General features: G+C 35.9%; 1 protein-coding gene and 1 pseudogene across 8 annotated transcripts in view; one reads left to right on the top strand and one right to left on the bottom strand.

The window, feature by feature from the left end:
* Nucleotides 1-2,877: 2,877 nt before the first annotated feature.
* RASA2 (RAS p21 protein activator 2) overlaps nucleotides 2,878-20,252 on the bottom strand; it is a 129,578-nt gene continuing 112,203 nt past the window's right edge. For 7 of the 8 annotated variants that reach the window (XM_009446575.5, XM_001160805.6, XM_054682306.2 and 4 more), the window contains 5 exons: nucleotides 11,001-11,083; nucleotides 10,063-10,271; nucleotides 9,234-9,337; nucleotides 8,691-8,880; nucleotides 2,878-5,941 (listed from right to left, as the gene is read on the bottom strand). In XM_009446575.5, coding sequence (XP_009444850.1) covers nucleotides 5,911-5,941; nucleotides 8,691-8,880; nucleotides 9,234-9,337; nucleotides 10,063-10,271; nucleotides 11,001-11,083 — 617 coding nt within the window. In that variant the 3' untranslated portion in view covers nucleotides 2,878-5,910. The remainder of the gene's footprint in view (nucleotides 5,942-8,690; nucleotides 8,881-9,233; nucleotides 9,338-10,062; nucleotides 10,272-11,000; nucleotides 11,084-20,252) is intronic. The other variant, XR_010155345.1, reaches the window with a different exon arrangement.
* Nucleotides 12,562-19,315, top strand: LOC104005779 (14-3-3 protein theta-like; annotated as a pseudogene).

Here is a 20,252-nt window from a genome sequence, read left to right as displayed (position 1 = left end):
GTCAGAGCAATCCAAAAAAGGTAAGTGAATCACGTCATTGAGCCACTTGACCTCTCCATCACCCAGGTCTCCTGTCTCCCATTCCCTCTCACTCATCCTGCTTCAGCCACACCAATCCCCTTGCTGTTCTTGAGTATACCGTGTAATTTTATTTCTTCTTCCTATGAGGATCTTCCCCTCATATCACATCACTTCACTTCCTATCCACATCACTTCCTTCCTCACCTTCTTCAGGTCTTTGTTGAAAAATATCTCCTTCCTTGACCCCTCATCCTATTCAGCACTCCCTGTCTCTTTCCTGCACATTACTTTGCTCCATACCACCATCTGACATATTTTACTTTTCTTCAATTTCCCAGAGTACAAGCTGTAAGGGACCAGTGATTTTTGCTGTATTCTTACTCCTGACACATAATTTTGATGGCAGTTTATTACTAAGACTTTAGGTCAAGATTTGGAATTTACTTTAGCCTATATTCCAGTGTTTTCCAAGCTTTAAAAGCAAATGTCCCACATTAACACCAAAACCTCAGGCCCCAAAGGTCTCCAGGTGAGAATTATGGCCTCATCTATGACTCTCTCTCAGTGATGATTTTGTTGACCTTTGTTTTTGGTAGTTTGTATTATAAAATTAGGTGACATTCTGCATTTCCAAACGTAAAATAATATTGACAATGTCTTTCAAACTACATTCCGGCTGGGCAAGGTGGCTCACACCTATAATCCCAGCACTTTGGGAGGCCAAAGTGGGCGGATCACCTGAGGTCAGGAGTTTGAGACCAGCTGGCCAACATGGTGAAACGCTGTCTCTACTAAAAATACAAAAATTAGCCAAGCGTGGTGTTGGGCACCTGCAATCTCAGCTACTCGGGAGGCTGAGGCAGGAGAATTGCTTGAACCTGGGAGGTGGAGGTTGCCGTGAGCCAAGATCCCACCACTGCACTCCAGCCTGGGCGACAGAGCGAGACTCCACCTCAAAAAACAAAAACAAAAAAACTACATTCTGATGCAGATTCTGAGGTGTCTGTCTAGGGATCATTTACCTCATTGTGCACAGGGAACCATTAAAATAATGGTTGCTCCTTTAACTCTGCAGGCAGTGTGGTCTTCTTGGTTCTGGATGGAGTTGAGAAAAATGTTAAGTTTGGAAAACAATGTTATCTGCTCTAGACAACAGAATTCTTTCTTGATGAGTAAAATTTATGTATCTAAGACTGAACTCCATCTCAAAAAGCAGATCAATAAAAAGCACAAAGCCTTTGCCTAATAGTACAAAACAAAAAGGTTTGAAATACAAGGCAGAAAAGTGATGAAATCTTAATAGTACTTTAATTAAAAAAGTCACACCTCTGCTGTCAATATAAAAAATAGGCATAAGCTCAAAATATGATGGCAAATGGTGTCCCCAAACTGTGAAGTCAAATGGCAAAATGGTAAGCCAAAGAATGAACTTTTTGGCCACAAAAGAGCAAACCTCAGGTGAAGGTATGTATGAAGAATTAAGACCAAAGATCTCTGAATATGGTCAGCACCCACGACAGGTTATTCTCTGAAACGTTTCCAGAGGAGTTCAGTACTTGCCACTGGAGTAGAAAAACATATACCAGGAGTGCCAAAGTATGTCTTGTTTCTTATTCTTGTGTAATAAAGGGACTCTGGCCCTAGGTGTCTCTCATTTTGGAATCATACAATTTGAAATAGGAGTATGGTCCCCTCTCCCTTAAATGCCTAGTTTACTTCTATCGTAGACTAGAACCCTAAATCTGATGCTTTTCACAAGTTCTATTCTATACATGGGCTAGTATGAGAGGAATTCTAATGTTTCAATAAATATAGAGATTCAGAACCCTATCCTTTGCACTTTGTTAACCTTAAATTCCTCTGGAGCCCAAGGACTTTGTTTTATAGAAGGGTTTTTCAGGGATGCTATTATAAAAGGGTTCAGGCACGAATCAGGGAGGATCCTGGCTTCTCTTGTTGAGGGCACAAGTTATACCCACTAACCTGGTCTCTGGTGCTATCACTTTATATTCTCCAGGCATCTCACCAAAATGGCAGAACACAGGCAAATTCTAACATCCTGAAGGATGATGCACTGAAGGTCAAGCTATGGGGTAGGTTAATCTGCATGGGTCAGTGCAGGGCCTGAGTAACCATAGGCTCTGAAAGAATTCTTCTTTCTACTCTTCTTTAAAAAGTCAAACATAGTCTGGAAAACTCAGCTTTAAACTTTATCTAGACACAAGTGAATTATATTCCTCCATGACAGTTGTACATGGCTCTAGGGAATGACAGGAGCCTGCAAGGTGTTTTGAACACCATGGGTCCTCAAAACAAGTCTGTTGAATGAATGAACATGTAAGAACACAGCCCATTAGAGGCTGGGCGCGGTGGCTCACGCCTGTAATCCCAGCACTTTGGGAGGCCGAAGTGGGCAGGTCACGAGGTCAAGAGATAGAGACCATCCTGGCCAATATGGTGAAACCCCATCTCTACTAAAAATACAAAAACTAGCTGGGCGTGGTGGTGCACACCTGAAGTTCCAGCTATTCGGGAGGCTAAGGCAGGAGAATCGCTTGAACCCAGGAAGCAGAGGTTGCAGTGAGCCGAGATTGTGCCACTGCACTCCAGCCTGGGGAGAGCAAGACTTCGTCTCAAAAAAAAAAAAAAAAAAAAAAAAAAAAAAAAAAAAAAAAAAAAAGAACACACCCATCAAAAATCAGCCTAGTTAAGTGCAAGAAAACTGAACACTTTTCAGATTGCATCATTCTTACGGGAGACTTCTCACTTCCACAGTTCCCTTACTAATAGGAAAGGTATAATAATTTTAAGAAGAAATTACTAAATCAGTAAGAAAATACAGTCTCACAAAGAACAGACAGGCTTCTTGTAATTTATTTGAGTTATTTCCAAGCGACAGTTACAAAAGTTAATTTTTATAATACTCTTGATAAGAAAATAAAATTTAAATAAAAATACGTTCTCAACAATACAACATGGTTACACAAATTCACTACATTAAGTTTTGATAACTTACATTTTCAAACTGGGTACTGTAAAAACCAATATTTACTAGCAACATATTAATTTCCAAATTAATAAAAATGGAAGCAGATAATATCAACCAAGATTGGTAATTTAACTCTAGAATGAGTCTTGTATTTTTCACATACTGTAAAAACACCTAAAAGGCTATGCAGAATTCTGTCTTTACAGGATGTACCGTTAGAGCAAATTAAAGGTGCTTTCACTTAAGAAAAAGATCTGTTTTTCAAAACCTGGCATAAATGAAATCAGGCTTCAGAAACAGAAACAAAAGCCATATTATTCGTCACCTTTTTTTGTTTCATTTAAAAAAGCCTAGTTTTCACACTTACCCATTACCCGTGATATTAAAAACAAGTTTCTTTGGCAAATAAAATAGTTCAATTTGATAAATTATATTCCTGGGAGTAAAAATGTTTGCTATTGCCCATCATCTTATTAAATGAATATTAAAAAACAAAGCTACACAAAAACAAAACAACAACGAAACAAGCAACAGATCACACCACAATTTCAACTGATGGAAATGGCTAAACTAAGAACCAGAACCAGCATTTATGGCAAATTTCCCCATATCATCCTTTTCTTTCCTTCCTGGAGTTTTTAGGTTTTTAGGATGAAGTGAGCTGCCTTGTATATTTTCAAATGTGGAAAAGGTAGAGAAAGAATATCAGGTAGTAAAAATTAAAACATTTGTAAGTAACAGCAGAGGAATGAGGGCCCTGGAAGCAAATTCCTTGGTTGTCTTAGGGTCCTACTTACATGGTCTCTTATTTCAAAAGACTTTCAAAGAAAAATAACTTAATTTCACATTACTCCTTTTTTAGGCTGTGCCAAGTTGGTTAATTCCAGTCAAACTGGCTGTTTAAAAGTGTCATGTGAAGAAAAGAACTAGATGGCTGAACTCTCCTCCTTTCAAATCCAGAGTTATATATGCACACAGCCTTGGTCCCTGTGATCATACCGTGATCTTTAAAACAATCACAATTGGGGATCTGGTATTAGAAATGCTAGATGCATATTTCTTTTGCCTTAAAAAAAAAAAAGCAGAGGACTAAAAAGCCACTAAAGAATAATGACTGGTATCTGGCAATGTTTACATGTTCTTCGCAGGCAGACATTTCAGAGACTCTTAAAAGGAATTTTAATCTAAATGCAATTTGAGAATAAGAAATTTATTAAATGGCTAAATTCTTTCAAATGTATAAATCAGTGTAGTTTATGGAATCTACAAGCTTATAAAATTTAAAGGACTCTTTCAAACTTGTCTTTAAAATGAGCTGGGAGTAATAACCTACCATAATGCAGACTTAAACATAATTCATTGATTTTTACAAGTCATTTAGAGAAATACATTGCTCAGTTATATTCTTTTATGGAACAACTTTGATTGTATGCCAGTAGTCTTTAAAAATAATTACCTAATAACAATATAATTTAAAAATGATTACCCACCAATAACAAAATTGGCAAAGTATATCTTGAAATATAGCTTATGCTCAGACAAAAAAAGTACTACTAGCAGACTTACATTAATAAGTCACAGTTTTGAACAGAAACATGTAAATACTCCAAGGTTCAAAGTACCACATTTAGAAAATGTTTTGAATTAAAAAAGACAAAATAAGAGTACCATGGTTTTTAATACTGATGAAGCAAAGTGTATCCCTCAACTTCAAGGTGGCAACTTGCTTCGACTGCTTATTTACAGTTAGGGTTTTTAGGACAAAAGTAAATTTCTAGGGTAAAAAAGTCTTCAAAGAGTTGCTTGCCCAAATTCCATTTGGCTAGCAGGCAATAAGGAAACAGCAATGAAATATAAACATCTTCAGGAAAGCATTATTTTTAGACTTAAACACTGATCATTCAACTGATCATAAAGACTAGATACCATGGAGTATCTAAAGTCAAATCTGGAGCAGTCCAGATTATTAAAGTGCGCCAAGTGACTGTTCTCGAGGAAGATCAGAACCGAACACTATGAGGAGGGCATCCTTATGGTGGCCCTTATTACAACATGAAATAGTGGGTGAAGTGAAGTGATTTTCCCACCACCTTCATTCCCTGTTTACTTTCTTTTTGAAGAGATGTCCTTAGAAGTCATGTTAAACTTTCAAATCAAGAAAATGAGTACCTGGTATTTAAAACAATGAAAACAATTTCAGTGGTCTCATTACTTCTTTTGCCATCACTGATCCCAAATGTAAACAAGATGCACACAATAGCACATATTCCCTGATTCCTTCTGTCTTGAGTTTTGTTTACATCTTTAGGCAAAAGGATCTACCAACTTTCAAGTATGCTCTGGCAGTTTTCTAAAGTTTCTATCACTGTCTTGAATGGAACCTGTAATGACTGATGGACCAAAGGAAAAACACTTCTTATTTTTTTTCTTTTTTAAAGTGGGAGGGTCTACATGAACTAAATGAAAAGCTCTAAACTGTCATGAATTGGAATTTTCTAGTAAAACACAATGTTGGCAGTATAGAGCAGGCACTGATGGTAGTGAAAACAAGTCCACAGAACAGAGTGTTACAAGAAGAGATGGTTTCTTGCTACGGAGGAGTTCTCCCTTTGTTACAAAGCTTTTCTAGGAAGATTCTTTCGATTAAAAAGAAGTTGCAGAAACATGGATTTGGTCACACAGGTATGAAGGGAATCTTGGGCTTTAAATTCTCTACTAATACATCAATACCAGGATTCCCAAACAATTAATTTCAATTATTAAATATTAAATACAATGTGGAGGCAGATGACATTGAAGCGGATGCTCATTCTTAAATACCATGAACAAAATATATGATGAATTGAAAAGCTCCAAGAAAAATAATATTTTCCAGTTCTTCTGAACCAATCTGTTAAACTCTAAGATGCTTTCCCAACAATTGGATTTTCCCTAGAGAAGAAAAAAAGTCATTTTTCAAAATTTAAGAAATACAAAAATTTAAAGGGTGACAAATATATAATCCATTAAGTATTTAGAATTTTCCCTGCATAATCTCTCATGCCAAATCTTGTTTCATTAATTCAACGAGTACTTACTGACCACCTATTCAATCTTAGACCCTAGTGTAGAACTTAAAGATAAAGTAGTAAACAAAACAGACCAAGAAAACCCTTGCCATCATGGAACTTACACTCTGGTATAGGGTAAATAAAATTAATAAGATATTTAGTACGACAGAGGTTGATATTTTTTAATAGAGAAAAATAAAGCTGGGAAGTGATATGGTGTGTATGGGTATGAGTGGAGAGGTACTATTTAAGAAAGAATGTCTGGGATCTCATATGGAAACTTCCCAGGGCTCCAAGGAAACTGGATTACTACTGTTGGAAGAGAATCAATTACATTAATACAGAAAAGACAGATTAGGATGCTTCTAATAACCTTTCTAATTGAGGCATCTATCTAGGAAGAACATATAAATATTTATACTTGTCAAATTGATTTTTATTGTACATGAATAAAAAATATAATTATTAATTCACATATTTTCCAAAGAACATTTAAAGTGGTAGGGCCAGGATTCAGAGCCCTAGTCAGCAGTGTGACTAGTCAGCTGTGTGACCTTGGGCAAGGCATTTAGCTTCCCTGAGCCTCCGTTTCTCTAGCTGTAAAATGAGGATAAAACCAAGTTGGGCTGATTTGAGGATCAATGAGTGTTCACTGTGGCAAACACTGTTACTTGCTGGCCCAAGATCCATCCCCTCCCTATCCACTTCTTTGTAAACAGACCCTGATTCTGCTCTAACATTGGGTAGCCATGTGTTTCAGGGAAAGCTGGGGGTAACTCTAGAGAAGGTTCCTTTCTCCTAGTACGGAGAAAACAGCCTTTTCTGCCTCTGGATGCTATCATATAAAAATGTGGGGCTCTGAATTATTGCAGCTCATCTGTGACCATGGGGGAACAAGCTTGAGGAGGAGAGAAATCACCTTGTTGAGGTTGGCTGAGTGGCAGGTGTTCCTTGATGACAGTGCTGAGCTGCTGCTGAATTAACCAACTGTAGAAGTTAACTACTTAATTTGCACGAGTAAATAGTTTTATTGTTTAAGCCACCTCAATTGGGACTTCATTAACTTGCTTCTAAAAGCAATCTACATAAGCTGTAAAGTACTATAAGCACAGTGCCCCTTGGTAGAGTAAGTTCCCAATAAATGCGAGTTGTTGCTGTTGTTATCCATTGCAGTATCCATCTACACCTGAAGTGGTCCAAAAAATCAACTATAAAATAATTCTAGCACTTTTACAGCTTATTTTCTTTGGGGGTGAGTTTTGTGAATTCTTATTATGTACTGTAGAAGGAGGATCAGTAAAAACAAAAACAAAACGAAGAGCTACTAAGTATTCAAGAAATGAATTACAATTGAATGTAACATTAAAACTGGTGACAGGCTGGTAGTGTTGGCTCATATCTGTAACCTCAGCACTTTGAGAGACGAGGCAGGAGGATCGCTGGAAGTCAGGAATTCAAAACCAGCCTGGGCAACATAGCGAGACCCTGTCTTTACAAAAAATAAAACAAATAGCTGGGCACAGTGGTGTACACTTGTAGTCCTAGCTACTCAAGATGCTGAGATGGGAGGATCGCTTGAGCCCAGGAGTTGGAGGTTACAGTGAATTATGATCACACCACTGCACTCCAGCCTGTGTGACAGGGCAAGAACCTGTCTCTACAAAAACTAAATATATATATATATTTATATATATAATATATAAATATAAATATATAATATATAATATATAAATATAAATATATAATATATATTTTTATATATTCTTTTGTACTGCTTATAAATATATTTGTACTGTATATAAATATAATATATTTATATATATTATATATAAATATAAATATATTTATATATATTATATATAAATATAAATATAATATATTTATATATATTATATATAAATATAAATATAATATATTTATATATATTATATATAAATATAAATATAATATATTTATATATATTATATATAAATATAAATATAATATATTTATATATATTATATATAAATATAAATATAATATATTTATATATATTATATATAAATATAAATATAATATATTTATATATATTATATATAAATATAAATATAATATATTTATATATATTATATATAAATATAAATATAATATATTTATATATATTATATATAAATATAAATATAATATATTTATATATATTATATATAAATATAAATATATAATATATTTATATATAAATATAAATATATAATATATATTATATATAAATATAAATATATAATTTATATTATATATAAATATAAATATATAATTTATATTATATATAAATATAAATATATAATATATATTATATATAAATATAAATATATATAAAATATATATTTATATACATATATCATATATAATTTCATATACATATATATGAAATTAAAAAGTCGATAAAGTATAGCACCAACACAGTGAAATGATGGCTAAACTGAACAACACAAAGAGCACTTTGAGTTTGAGTGGCCAGGGAAACTTGCACCAGAGAATGGCCCTGAGCTGGATGTTGACAGATGTGGGTGAGCAGGAGGTGTGAGGTAGGGGCAGGAGAGGCAATCTCAAACTCCGTTTAAAAATATGTTTACAATAGCTTAAAAATTACTCACTTGCTCCCATATTTTGCACTACTGGATCTTTTCTTCCTATATTTTTCATGAGGTTCATCCAGCTTCTCAATTATGCTTTTTATTTGCTGAATTGTCTTAAAGGTTGTTACAGAATCCTCGATTACAAAGTTAGAATAATCATCAGGCTCTTTCTGTGGTCCTTGATAGACTGCAATAGTTCCACAAGCCTCTACAAAGAGCAGGAAAATAAATCTCTGATCAGACAACTAAATTCTATAAATGCAATATGTAGTACAAATAAGAATTTTTCAAGTGTCTTATGCTGAGGGGATTTCCCTTGGCAGAGCCGAGATAACTAAAATATATACATTTTATTTATTAGGATCATCACATTCATGCAAAAACAGTATTTTTACTTCATGAATGTCAATGAAAAATGCCTCTCTGTGGGTTTGTCAACTTTCAATAAATAACATTTTGGTAAATCTATGAGTATTTTCAACTTTTGTATAATGCTAAAGCAATACTTTAGGAATTGGTAATGAAAGATTATGGTTATATAAAAATAGATTGTGTATTTACCTTCCATCTTCTGCAGCTTAAGTAAACTGAGGGTAAAAAGGGAATAAATTCTTTCTGTTTCTCTGTCTTCATCAATATCTATTTGGATGTCTGCAGGGACACCTCTATGGTAAAAATAAAAAAATAAAGATAGTATACAAATTTTATTTTGTTAACATGCCAAGGACTTCTGATGGTTTGAGACTAAAAATAGAACCACAGACTTTTGCAGAAGAAGTCTGGAAATTTAGTTTCATTTGACAGTTAAAATAAAGTGGGGCCAAGGAGAGTTTTGGTTGTTATGTGACTCTAATCAGAAGGAGGGAAATTTTAAAGTAAAATCATTTCCACAACCTATGCTTCATCACAAAACAATATATTATTACTTAAGTCTACAGAAATACAATGGTTGTTCCATACAATTAGAAAGAGAATGCTAAGGACCCTTCTTTCTTGATATCTTGGTTCAAGCTCATGCTTCTATTTAAACATTGCCTTAAAATTTGTTAACTTGTGCAACCACTATTAATTTTGGAACATTTTCTTCACTCCTAAAAGAATCTCTGCATCCAATAGCACTTCCCATTCCTCCCTTCCTATCCCTTGTAACCACTAATCTACTTTGCGTTTCTATGAATTTACCTGTTCTAGACACTTTATATCAATGTTATCAGATAATACGTGGCCTTTATGATTGACTTCTTTCACTTAGCATAATTTTTCAAGGTCCCATCCTTGTTGTGGCATGGATCAGTATGTCATTCCTTTTCATGGACAAATAATATTAACATTGCATGGATATATCAAATTTTGACAGTGTCACTGCTTTTATAATCAGAAAGAAACTTACGCAGTACACGGCTTGCAGCCTAGAGTGTTTTCACCGGTCTCCTGACAGCAGAGCCAACTTCCGTTTAGATACACAGAGGGATGATAAAAACTGAGCCTGTTTTGATTGCATCGGCTCACCCTGCAGAGTACGTCTATCCATTCATTAGCTTCTACACAGTTATTTGCCTGGACATAGAGTGGTTTCTCCGTATGTATTACTTGGAACATCTTCATAGGCAATTAAGATAAAAAGTTAGTGACAAGAGTCCAAAAACCAACACACAGTACAAAACAGAAGAAAAGTACCTAAAGGAATCTAGTTTGCTTGGCTAGATAACTGGTGCTAAGATGTCTTAGAAATTATTATGTTTCAAGCAAGTTAGTCCCAAGCATAATCTGAGTCACATGGTACTAAGCAGTACAAAAGAATGTAAGTTTTAGAAGCCACACATATCCAAAGGAATAGACTATCATATAGATAAGAATAAAGGGAGGGAATTGTTAATGGAAGAAAAAGCATAAAGAAAAAGCAGTAGAAAAATATTTAGGAACAAGGAAATCATCCTGGTTGGCTTAAGTGTATGGTATGCACTGAATGGGAGCAGAAGACAAAGCTGGACAGATAGCTTGGGACTGTATTACTTAGAGACTTGAATATCATGTACAGCAGTATAACAGGGAAATCTTGAGACAAGTATCTTTAACTTAACAAACTAGGCAAGCTATATGAGGCATCAACAATAAAGGACAATTTTAAGACAGAGTTTCAGCTAGCTATTTATGAACTATTAATGATTAATGGTAAACAATCCAATAAACAACTTCTTGAAAATCTGAATACAAATATCTAAGTAATAGGTGATACAAATACAAGGTATTACCAAATACCTCGAAATACAAATACTTAAGTAATATATGCAGTTCAGAAAGCTTTAAATATTTATTTACATAACTTACATTTTTCTTGTTGAAAGAGCTCTCTTCCAGTTTTTCCACAGCAAGAATGTTTTTTACTGGAATTGTGTAGATTGCATCTTTGCCTAAATAATAAAAAAAGTAAAACAAAATTAAAGTAATTTCCATCAGAATTATAAAGATGAGAGGTTAATTCTGTAGGGTTTAAGCTCATCCTCTTGATGGTAGGAGTGTAAATAACCTACAGAAGACTTACAAATGGCATATATATAAATATTTGTTTCATGGAACAGACGAATTTTGATTGTCTTCTAAAGTGACTACTGCTTTTCTTTGCCATATAATATTAAAACATTTTCAAGGAAAAATCTGGGACTAAATTTGATCTCTGTGTAGAAAGTAAGAATGTTACAAAATTTTATATATGGGGACTGAAAAAATAACAGACTCAGCAAAAGAGGCCAACTCAAAACTTGCCTAGACAAGGACTTTTCTTTCATGGAGGAGTTACTATGTAAGCAGTGACTATGACTACCTATGTGCATTTTTATATTTTTCTAACCTAAATTTAATGAAGGGATTAACCCTCAAAACAATATTTCTAAACTGAAAAACTGTTCATTATTATCCCATATGGGTTGATCAGCCACCTGATCAAAAGCTACAAAATTTAAGAGATGTAGGGAAAAAAAGTAAAAATCTTATCTGGTAGAGTGAATCCTTAACCTAAGACTTTGGAAATTCCATTAAGGAAATTTGAGTTTGCTAAAGGAGCTCCATAATAATATGGCATAAGAATATGATGCATTTCAACTTAACGATTTACCTGAGAATAAATTATATCTCACATAGTCATAGAAACTATAAGCAAACATAATTCTAACTTCTGGTCATTTTGTAATATTGTTCTTAGAAAAATCAAAGCTTTGCTTTTATTTCACCCCCAAGCTTTGCTTGAATGACATATAGATTGAAGTGCTGGAGGTTAAGAAACTTTGCATTTTATATTATTTAACCAATTAATTGCATAGTTTTGGGCAAAGAAAACTATTTGGTTAATAAAGGTATGTTTGTTTTTTTTTTTGTCTTACAGAGATGTTAAGATAGAATATTTGATAAGCCTGGTTTCTGGTATAAAATCTAACATTTATGTAATTCAAGCAAATGTGACATATAATGTTTTTAAAAAAGATAAAGTCACTTAATTCAACTATCATATACTGACTGTCTACTATATATCAGGCACTGTTCTAACCACTTATGATATAGCTGTAAATAGATCATATAAGGCTCCTAAAGGAGTATGCATTTACGTCTGGAAAGACAAAAGACCATAAATATTAAATAGAGATGAATGCTACAATGAAAATAAACTGAGGTGATGTGATAGAAAGTGAGAAATTACTTTAAATTGGGTGGCTAGGAAAAAACTTTCTGAGGAAATGACATTTACAGTTAACAAATATAAATCATAAATGCATGAGATAATAAGGAAAGACTATCAGCAATCTCCTAGAATCAGATGAGATTATATTTATGGGGGTGGGGAGTTGAATGGTGGGGCAGGGAGGCAGTAACTGAAGGAAGCCATAGTCTAAGCCAGATGTACGATAAGACATCTGCAAAAGTAGGAGTGGTTAAGGAAGAGTTTCAAGCCAGAGCCAGTGGACACAGACAGCTGAAGGTTGGGGGCACTCAAACATACATCAGGATGATTAATCGGTGAGATGCATGTGGAACAGCTGGGTCAATCAGGCCCTCCCCATTCCCAGGTTTGTGCTAAGCAGCAGTCAACAGAGGCATATATTCACAGGCTAAAGCAGCAAGGATGCATACTGGGCTGCAGAGCAGTGCAATGTCACAGGTAGCTGCTAACTCTCAGAAGGGAAGGAGAGAATACCCACACCAGAAGACAAGCAACAGCACTCCTGCCCCTCAGCAGCTTGTCCTGTCCCTCCTTCATAATCATTGGCAGTAAGCTACTCAACACTCAAGTAGGTAAATGGACTGCAAAACACAAAGATGAGTAAAACACCAAAAAAAAAAAAAAAAAATCACCAGTTAAGGAAACTCATCACTCTGAAGAAGAGACATACATGCAACAAAGGAGGATAACATCTGAGGAAATCAGGAGTTTAAGAAATTGCGGGGGAAGAGACCTATGTCTTTGGGTACTAATTTACAGGGGGCATTATAGTCAGAGAATTTTAAATTTTTTCAAGGAGTTTCTATCTTTAGATTTGTTGAATACACAAAGAATGCACATACCCTGAAAGTTGCTATATTTATTCATTTCTGGACAAATTGTAACACAGCATATGTGGAGAAAGGGCATTGCTCCCAGGCACATATACTGTCATGATATCATTAGGGTTAATTTCACTGTTAACTGGAGTGAACTGCAATGTGAGTTAGTGAAAATGAAAGATTTTACTGAGGTCTTTCCAAAAATACAGTACAAGAAGAAAAAGAAGCAAAAATAGAATAGTTAAGTACCATTGTGGATGGATTTAGAAGTTTTAATATCTGACAAATAAGAGTATTCAGGAGAAAATTACACATAAAAATGTCCCCAAGATAAAGTCAGAAATCTTCAAATAGAAAGTTATCCACCAAGTACTAAGCAGGATGGAAGAAAAAAGAAAACCACCTAAATACTAGGCAGAAAAACATTAGAACTTGAAGGCTACAGAGAGTCCTAAGAGTTTTTAGATAGAAGAGTCAAAAGACTGAGAATCAGAGTGACATCAAAATCCTCATCAACAGCAATGGAAGCTAGTAAACAATGGAGTATGTTTACTCCATTGAACTCTCATTCAAGAGTAAGGGGAAAAGACATTTTTTTTTTAATTCCTGTTCAATTTATTTATTTATTTAATATAAATATATTTTTATTATACTTTAAGTTCTAGGGTACATGTGCACAATGTGCAGGTTTGTTACATATGTATACATGTGCCATGTTGGTGTGCTGCACCCATTAACTCGTCATTTACATTAGGTATATTTCCTAATGCCATCCCTCCCCGCTCCCCACACCCCAGGTAAAAGACATTTTTGTACATGTAAGGACTCAGAAAACTTATCAGCCATAAAGCCTATCTGAAAGAATTCCTTAAGTACTCCCACAAAATAATAATGAATCCAGGAAAAAGACGTGTTATACAAAAAATAGTGTTGGGCCAAAGAAATCAGGAAAATTAATAGGCAAGGATGCAAAATCATTAAAACATAATGTAAAAAGGTAAAAGAAACAAGAGAAACAAGTATTAAAATTCCAGATGACTTCTTTAGGGAGATGCTAGGAAAAGAATAATTGAAAGCATGATAATGTTCTTTCCCAGCTTGAATGGAGACTTGGATCAACTGTAGACATTAATATAAACATTTAAGTTTTAATTTGTTAACAATTTAAAAAGTAAAAATAGGATAGTCAAGTTTCCTCACTAGATAGAGACAGAAAGATAGAGTGCAAACACCCATATATGCTCAACTATTCCAATAAAAAGGAAGGGAAAAATAAACCCAAGAAACAGAAAAGCCTAGTAAATAGAAAACACAAAACAAAGTAGTAGTAATGGTAATCACAATAAATGTGAGTGCATTAAATTTCCTACTAAATGGCTGAAATCAGGTTTTAAAGTTGTCATTACCTCCTAATTAAACAGAAATACCCTATTAACTGATTACACTCCTACGTATATACCATGAGAGCTGAAGACACATCCACACAAAAACTTGTAAATGAATGTTCACAACTGCATTGTTCATAATAGCCAAAAACCAAAAACAACCTAAATGTCCATCAACTGGTGAATGAATAAACAAAATGTGGTATTATCTGTAAAAGACAATATGATTCAGCCATGAAAATAAAGTACTGATTCATGCTACAACATGAATGAACCTCCAAAACATTATGCTGAGTGAAAGACGTTAGTCACAAAAGGCTACATATGATTCCATGTATATGAAATGTCTAGAATGGGCAAATCTATAGAGACAGAAATTATATTAGTGGTTGTCAGAGGCTGGGAGAAGGGAGGAATGGGGAGTGACTGTTAATGGGTATAGGGTTTCTTTTTGGGTGGTGAAAATGCTTTGGAATTAGTGGCGATTGCGCAACACTATGAATATCTTGAAAACCAATCAACTGTATACCTTAAAAGGGTGAATTTTATGGTATGTGAATTATATCTAAATTTTATTTTTTATTTTTTTTGAGACAGAGTTTTGCTCTTGTCACCCAGGCTGGAGTACAATGGCATGATCTCGGCTCACTGCAATCTCCACCTCCTGGGATCAAACGATTCTCCTGCCTCAGCCTCCTGAGTAGCTGGGATTACAGGCGCCCACTACCACACTTGGCTAATTTTTGTATTTTCAGTAGAGATGGAGTTTCACCATGTTGGCCAGGCTGGTCTCGAACTCCTGACCTCAGGTGATCCACCCGCCTTGGCCTCCTAAAGTACTGGGATTACGGGCCTGAACCACTGTGCCCGGCCTAAATTTAAAAAAATACCATTACCACCACAATAAAAATGAATGTCCAACTACACGTTGGCCCCAAGGGACACAGCTAAAATAATGTTATCATGACTGTATTTTTGATAATAGTTTTAAGAAAGATGGGTGTATAAAACTGGGCAAATTATTAAAAACAACTTCAGGGCATGGGAAAATAACCAACGGTGATAAGTTTACTCATGAAAAACTGCATAGGGTAAGAACTGTGGATTTATGGTCTTCCTACCTGGGGGTGTTTCCATTATCCCCAAGTTAGGCAATGAAAATACAAGAGTTTTACTGGCTGGAGGTTACAGATTCCATTTAAGGATGAAATCTGGAAGCAAGAGGGCTATGAAAGCCTGATAATAAACTTGCCAGATCCCTGCCTGACTGCTAACGTAGGCATGTATGTGGAATACCCCAGAGTCTGGCAAAAACTGAAAGCCTGGGGAGATGTCAATTTGCTGTGACTCTGAATGTATTCTCTAATCCACACACAGCTCAGATGACAGAGGGTGGAAGCCTTTGAGGTATTTGAGCTGCCTGCTCAATTCATTTGTTGACCACTAAACTAATCAAGTTCAGGTGAGGCCCCCTAGGGAGCTAGCTAGGGTTAGAGGGAAACATCTGAACAGAGAGATACACTGTAAGTAAGAGAGAGAGACTGCAGTTTTAGTCTAGGCAAACATTCAGAACAAACCAAATGCAGACACACTACAGTGTACTATCTAAAAGAGGGGTCCCCAAAATCTGGACCATAGACTGGTACTGGTCAGTGGCCTGTTAGGAACTGGGCCACCCAGCAGGAGCAGCAGTGGGTGGGCAAGCAAGCATTACCACCTGAGTTCTGCCTCCTGTCAGATAAGGGTGGCATGAGATCACAAGAGTGCAAATCCTATTGTGAAATGAGCATGCAACGGATCTAGGTTGTGCACTCCTTATGAGAATCTAATGCCTGATGATCTGAGGTAAAACAATTTCATCCCAAATACATGACCCCCCACCAGTCCGTGGAAAAATTGTCTTCCATGAAACTGGTCCCTGGTGACAAAAAGGTTGGGGACTGCTGATCTTAAAAATGTCTAGCTTTTAATAAGAAAGTAAGACATACAAAAAAACAGGAAAGTGTGACACATAACTTGGGAAAGAAGGCAGCCAACTAAAACTGATTCTGAATGGGTCCAGATACTGAATTTAGCAGCCTAAGACTTCAAAGCAGTTACACTAAATATGCTGAAATAATTCAATAAAAATATACTAATAGCGACTGAACATATATAGGCTCTCAACAGAAAGATCTAAAGTACAAAGAGAACTAAATGGAAATTCTGGAGCTGAAAAGTACAATAGATGAATGAAAAATTCACATGAGCTAAATCAGTGAACTTAAGTAAAAATGATCTAATTTGGAGACCAAAGAGAATAAAAGAAAAATGAACTGAGTCTCAGTGAGATCCATGAGACAATTTATCAGCATAAATTGGAGGATCCCTAGAAGAAAAAGGGGGGAAATTTGAAGAAATAAGTCAAAAAAGTCCCAAATTTGGTGAAAAACATTATCTTATGGTTCAAAAAATTCAACAAACCCCAACAAGCTCTTGAAAAATTTCAACCACCAAGTAATACATTTTATGGTCATCATATTAAAAAAAGAAAAAGGAATCACAATGAATAATGGAGAAAATACATCTTTCTTTTCAATGAAGTCTAATTCATTTAAGAAAAATGTTCAGTGCTTTTAATGTTCTCTACAAGAAATCCTAGCATATCATGGTTTTGAAGATATTTTTCCACAGTTTCTTTGAGGTCTATGATTCTATCATCTTTTTTTTTTCTTTTTTTTTGGAGACAGTGGAGACAGTCTCTCTCTGTTGCCCAGGCTGGAGCGCAGTGATGCCATCTCGGCTCACAGCAACTTCTGCCTCCCGAGTTCAAGCGTTCAAGTGATTCTCGGACCTCAGCTTCCTGAGTAGCTGGGATTACAGCCGTGGGCCACCATGCACAGCTAATTTTTGTATTTTTAATACAAACGGGGTTTCACCATATTGCCCAGACTGGTCTTGAACTCTTGAGATCAGGCAATCTGTCTGCCGCAGCCTCTCAAAGTGCTAGGGTTACAGGTGTGAGCCACTGTGCCCGGCCCCATCATCTTGAATTAAATTTTGTGTTGTGTGAGGTGGGGTAAAGTTCATTTCCCCTCCATGTTTATCAGGGTCGTTCCTGCACCATATGTTAAAAAGCCTTTTCTTTCCCTACTGAATTGCCTTGACAGCTTTGTTAAAACGGAATTGGCCATATTTATGTGTGTGTTTCTTTCTGCTCTGTCCATTGATCTCTTTCTCTCTTATCCTAAACCTACAATCTTGATTACTGCAGCTTTACAGTAAGTCTTTAAATTAGCTCTCAACTTTGTTTTACCTTTCAACATTGCTTTGGCTATGGTTAAGACCTTTATTTTTCCATCCATGTAAATTCTAGAATCAACTTGTCCATTTTTATTTTAAAAACTGGCTGGGATTTGGAGTGGGATTGTGTTAAAATCGAGATGAATTCAGGGAGATGTGGCTTCTTAAAAAATACCTATCTAAAAGGCAGATCAAAGTGGTGGGACTCTTAATTGTGGCCACGGAGATGTGAAGCTCTGAAGGACTCCTCCTGCTCCGGGTCGGCGCTTGCCCTTGCTCTCTTTGCCCTCCGCCCTGCACCCGCCAAGAAGAGGGAGCTGATCCAGAAGGCCAAGCTGGCCAAGCAGGCAGAGCACTACGATGACATGGCCACCTGCATGAAGGCTGTGACCAAGTAGGTCGCTGAGCTGTCTAATAAGGAGCACAACCTGCTCTCTGTGGCCTATGAGAATGTGGTCGGGGGCTGCAGGTCCGCCTGGAGGCTCATCTCGAACATCGAGCAGAAGACTGACACCTCCGACAAGAAGCTGCAGCTGATTAAGGACTACTGGGAGAAAGTGGAGTCTGAGTTGAGATCCATCTGCACCAGCGTCCTGGAATTGTTGGATAAATATTTAATAGCCAAGGCAACTAATCCAGAGAGTAAGGTCTTCTATCTGAAAATGAAGGGTGATTACTTCCAGTACCTTGCTGAAGTTGTATGTGGTTGCATGTGGTGATGATTGAAAACAAACAATAGATAATTCCCAAGGAGCTTACCTATTTGATATAAGCAAGAAAGAGATGCAACCCACACACCCAATACACCTGGGGCTTGCTCTTAACTTTTCTCTATTTTACTATGAGATTCTTAATAACCCAGAGCTTGCCTGCACGCTGGCTAAAATGGCTTTTCATGAGGCCATTGCTGAACTTGATACACCAAATGAAGACTCATAAAGACAGAACCCTCATCATGCAATTGCTTAGAGACAACCTAACACTTTGGACATCAGACAGTGCAGGAGAAGAATGTGAGGCAGTAGAAGGGGCTGAAAACTAAATACATACACAGGGTGTCATCCTTCTTTCCTTCAAGAAACCTTTTTACACATCTCCATTCCTTATTCCACTTGGATTTCCTATAGCAAAGAAACCGATTCATGTGTTTGGAATCAACTGTTTTTAGTCTTTTCACACTGCAGCTTTGGGAAAACTTCATTCCCTGATTTGTGTTTGTCTTGGCCTTCCTGGTGTGCAGTTACTGCTGTAGAAAAGTATTAATAGCTTCATTTCATATAAACATAAGTAACTTCCACACACTTATGTAGAGGACTAAAAATGTATCTGGTATTTAAGTAATCTGAAACAGCTCTGCAAGTGACTGTGTTTTGTATTACTGTGAAGATATAAAAATGTAGTTAATTACAATTTAAAGAGTGTTCCACATAACTTAATTTCTACATTCCCTCCCTTACTCTTCGAGGGTTTCCTTTCAATAAGCAATTTTTCCATGCTCTTAATGTATTCCTTTTTAGTAGGAATCCAGAAGTATTACACTGAATGAAAACTCACTTGCCATCTCTGGCTATGGTTCACAAATTGAAATGCCTCCTTTATCACATAAGGAGGTCATGTATATCTGTGGCAACAGGGAGTTTCCTTATTCACTCTTTATTTGCTGCTGTTTAAGTTGACAACCTCCCTTCCCAATAAAAATTCACTTATACCTCCTGTCTTTGTAGTTCTGGTATTCACTTTACTATGCAATAGAAGTAGCATGTTGCTGCCAGAATACAACATTGCTTTTGGCAAATTAAAGCACATGTCATTTCTTAATACACTAGAAAGGGGAAACAAATTAAAGTACACAAGTCTAAATTTAAAACTTTTGTACTTTTCTATGCAGATCTGTGCACGTGAGAGGGTGTCCTGTTTGTCTAGTGATTGTTAGAGTTGGAACACTATTGTGTGTTGCTAATCATTGACTGTAGTCCCAAAAAAGCCTTGTGAAAATGTTATGCCCTATGTAACAGCAGAGTAACATAAAATAAAATTACACTTTATAAACCAAAAAAAAAAAAAAAAAACCCAAAAAACAAAGAAACTCAATCTTCAATCCACAAACATGACATGTCTCTTTTTATTTAGACTTTCTTTACCTTATCTCCGGAGTGTTTTGTAGTTTCAGTGTAGAAGTGTTGTACTTCTTTGGTTAAATTTATTTTAATTAATTTATTTATTGAGACAGAGTCTCGCTCTGTCGCCGGGGCTGGAGTGCAGTGGCACGATCTCGGCTCACTGCAACCTCCACCTCCTGGGTTCAAGTGATTCTCCTGTCTCAGCCTCCCGAGTAACTGGGATTACAGGCATGCACCACGACGCCCAGCTGATTTTTTGG

This window comes from Pan troglodytes, chromosome 2, assembly GCF_028858775.2.
Source record: "Pan troglodytes isolate AG18354 chromosome 2, NHGRI_mPanTro3-v2.0_pri, whole genome shotgun sequence".
In the NCBI taxonomy this organism is placed as follows: domain Eukaryota; kingdom Metazoa; phylum Chordata; class Mammalia; order Primates; family Hominidae; genus Pan; species Pan troglodytes.
Note: the sequence above shows the minus strand (reverse complement) of the source record. Positions and strands in the feature narration are given on the sequence as shown.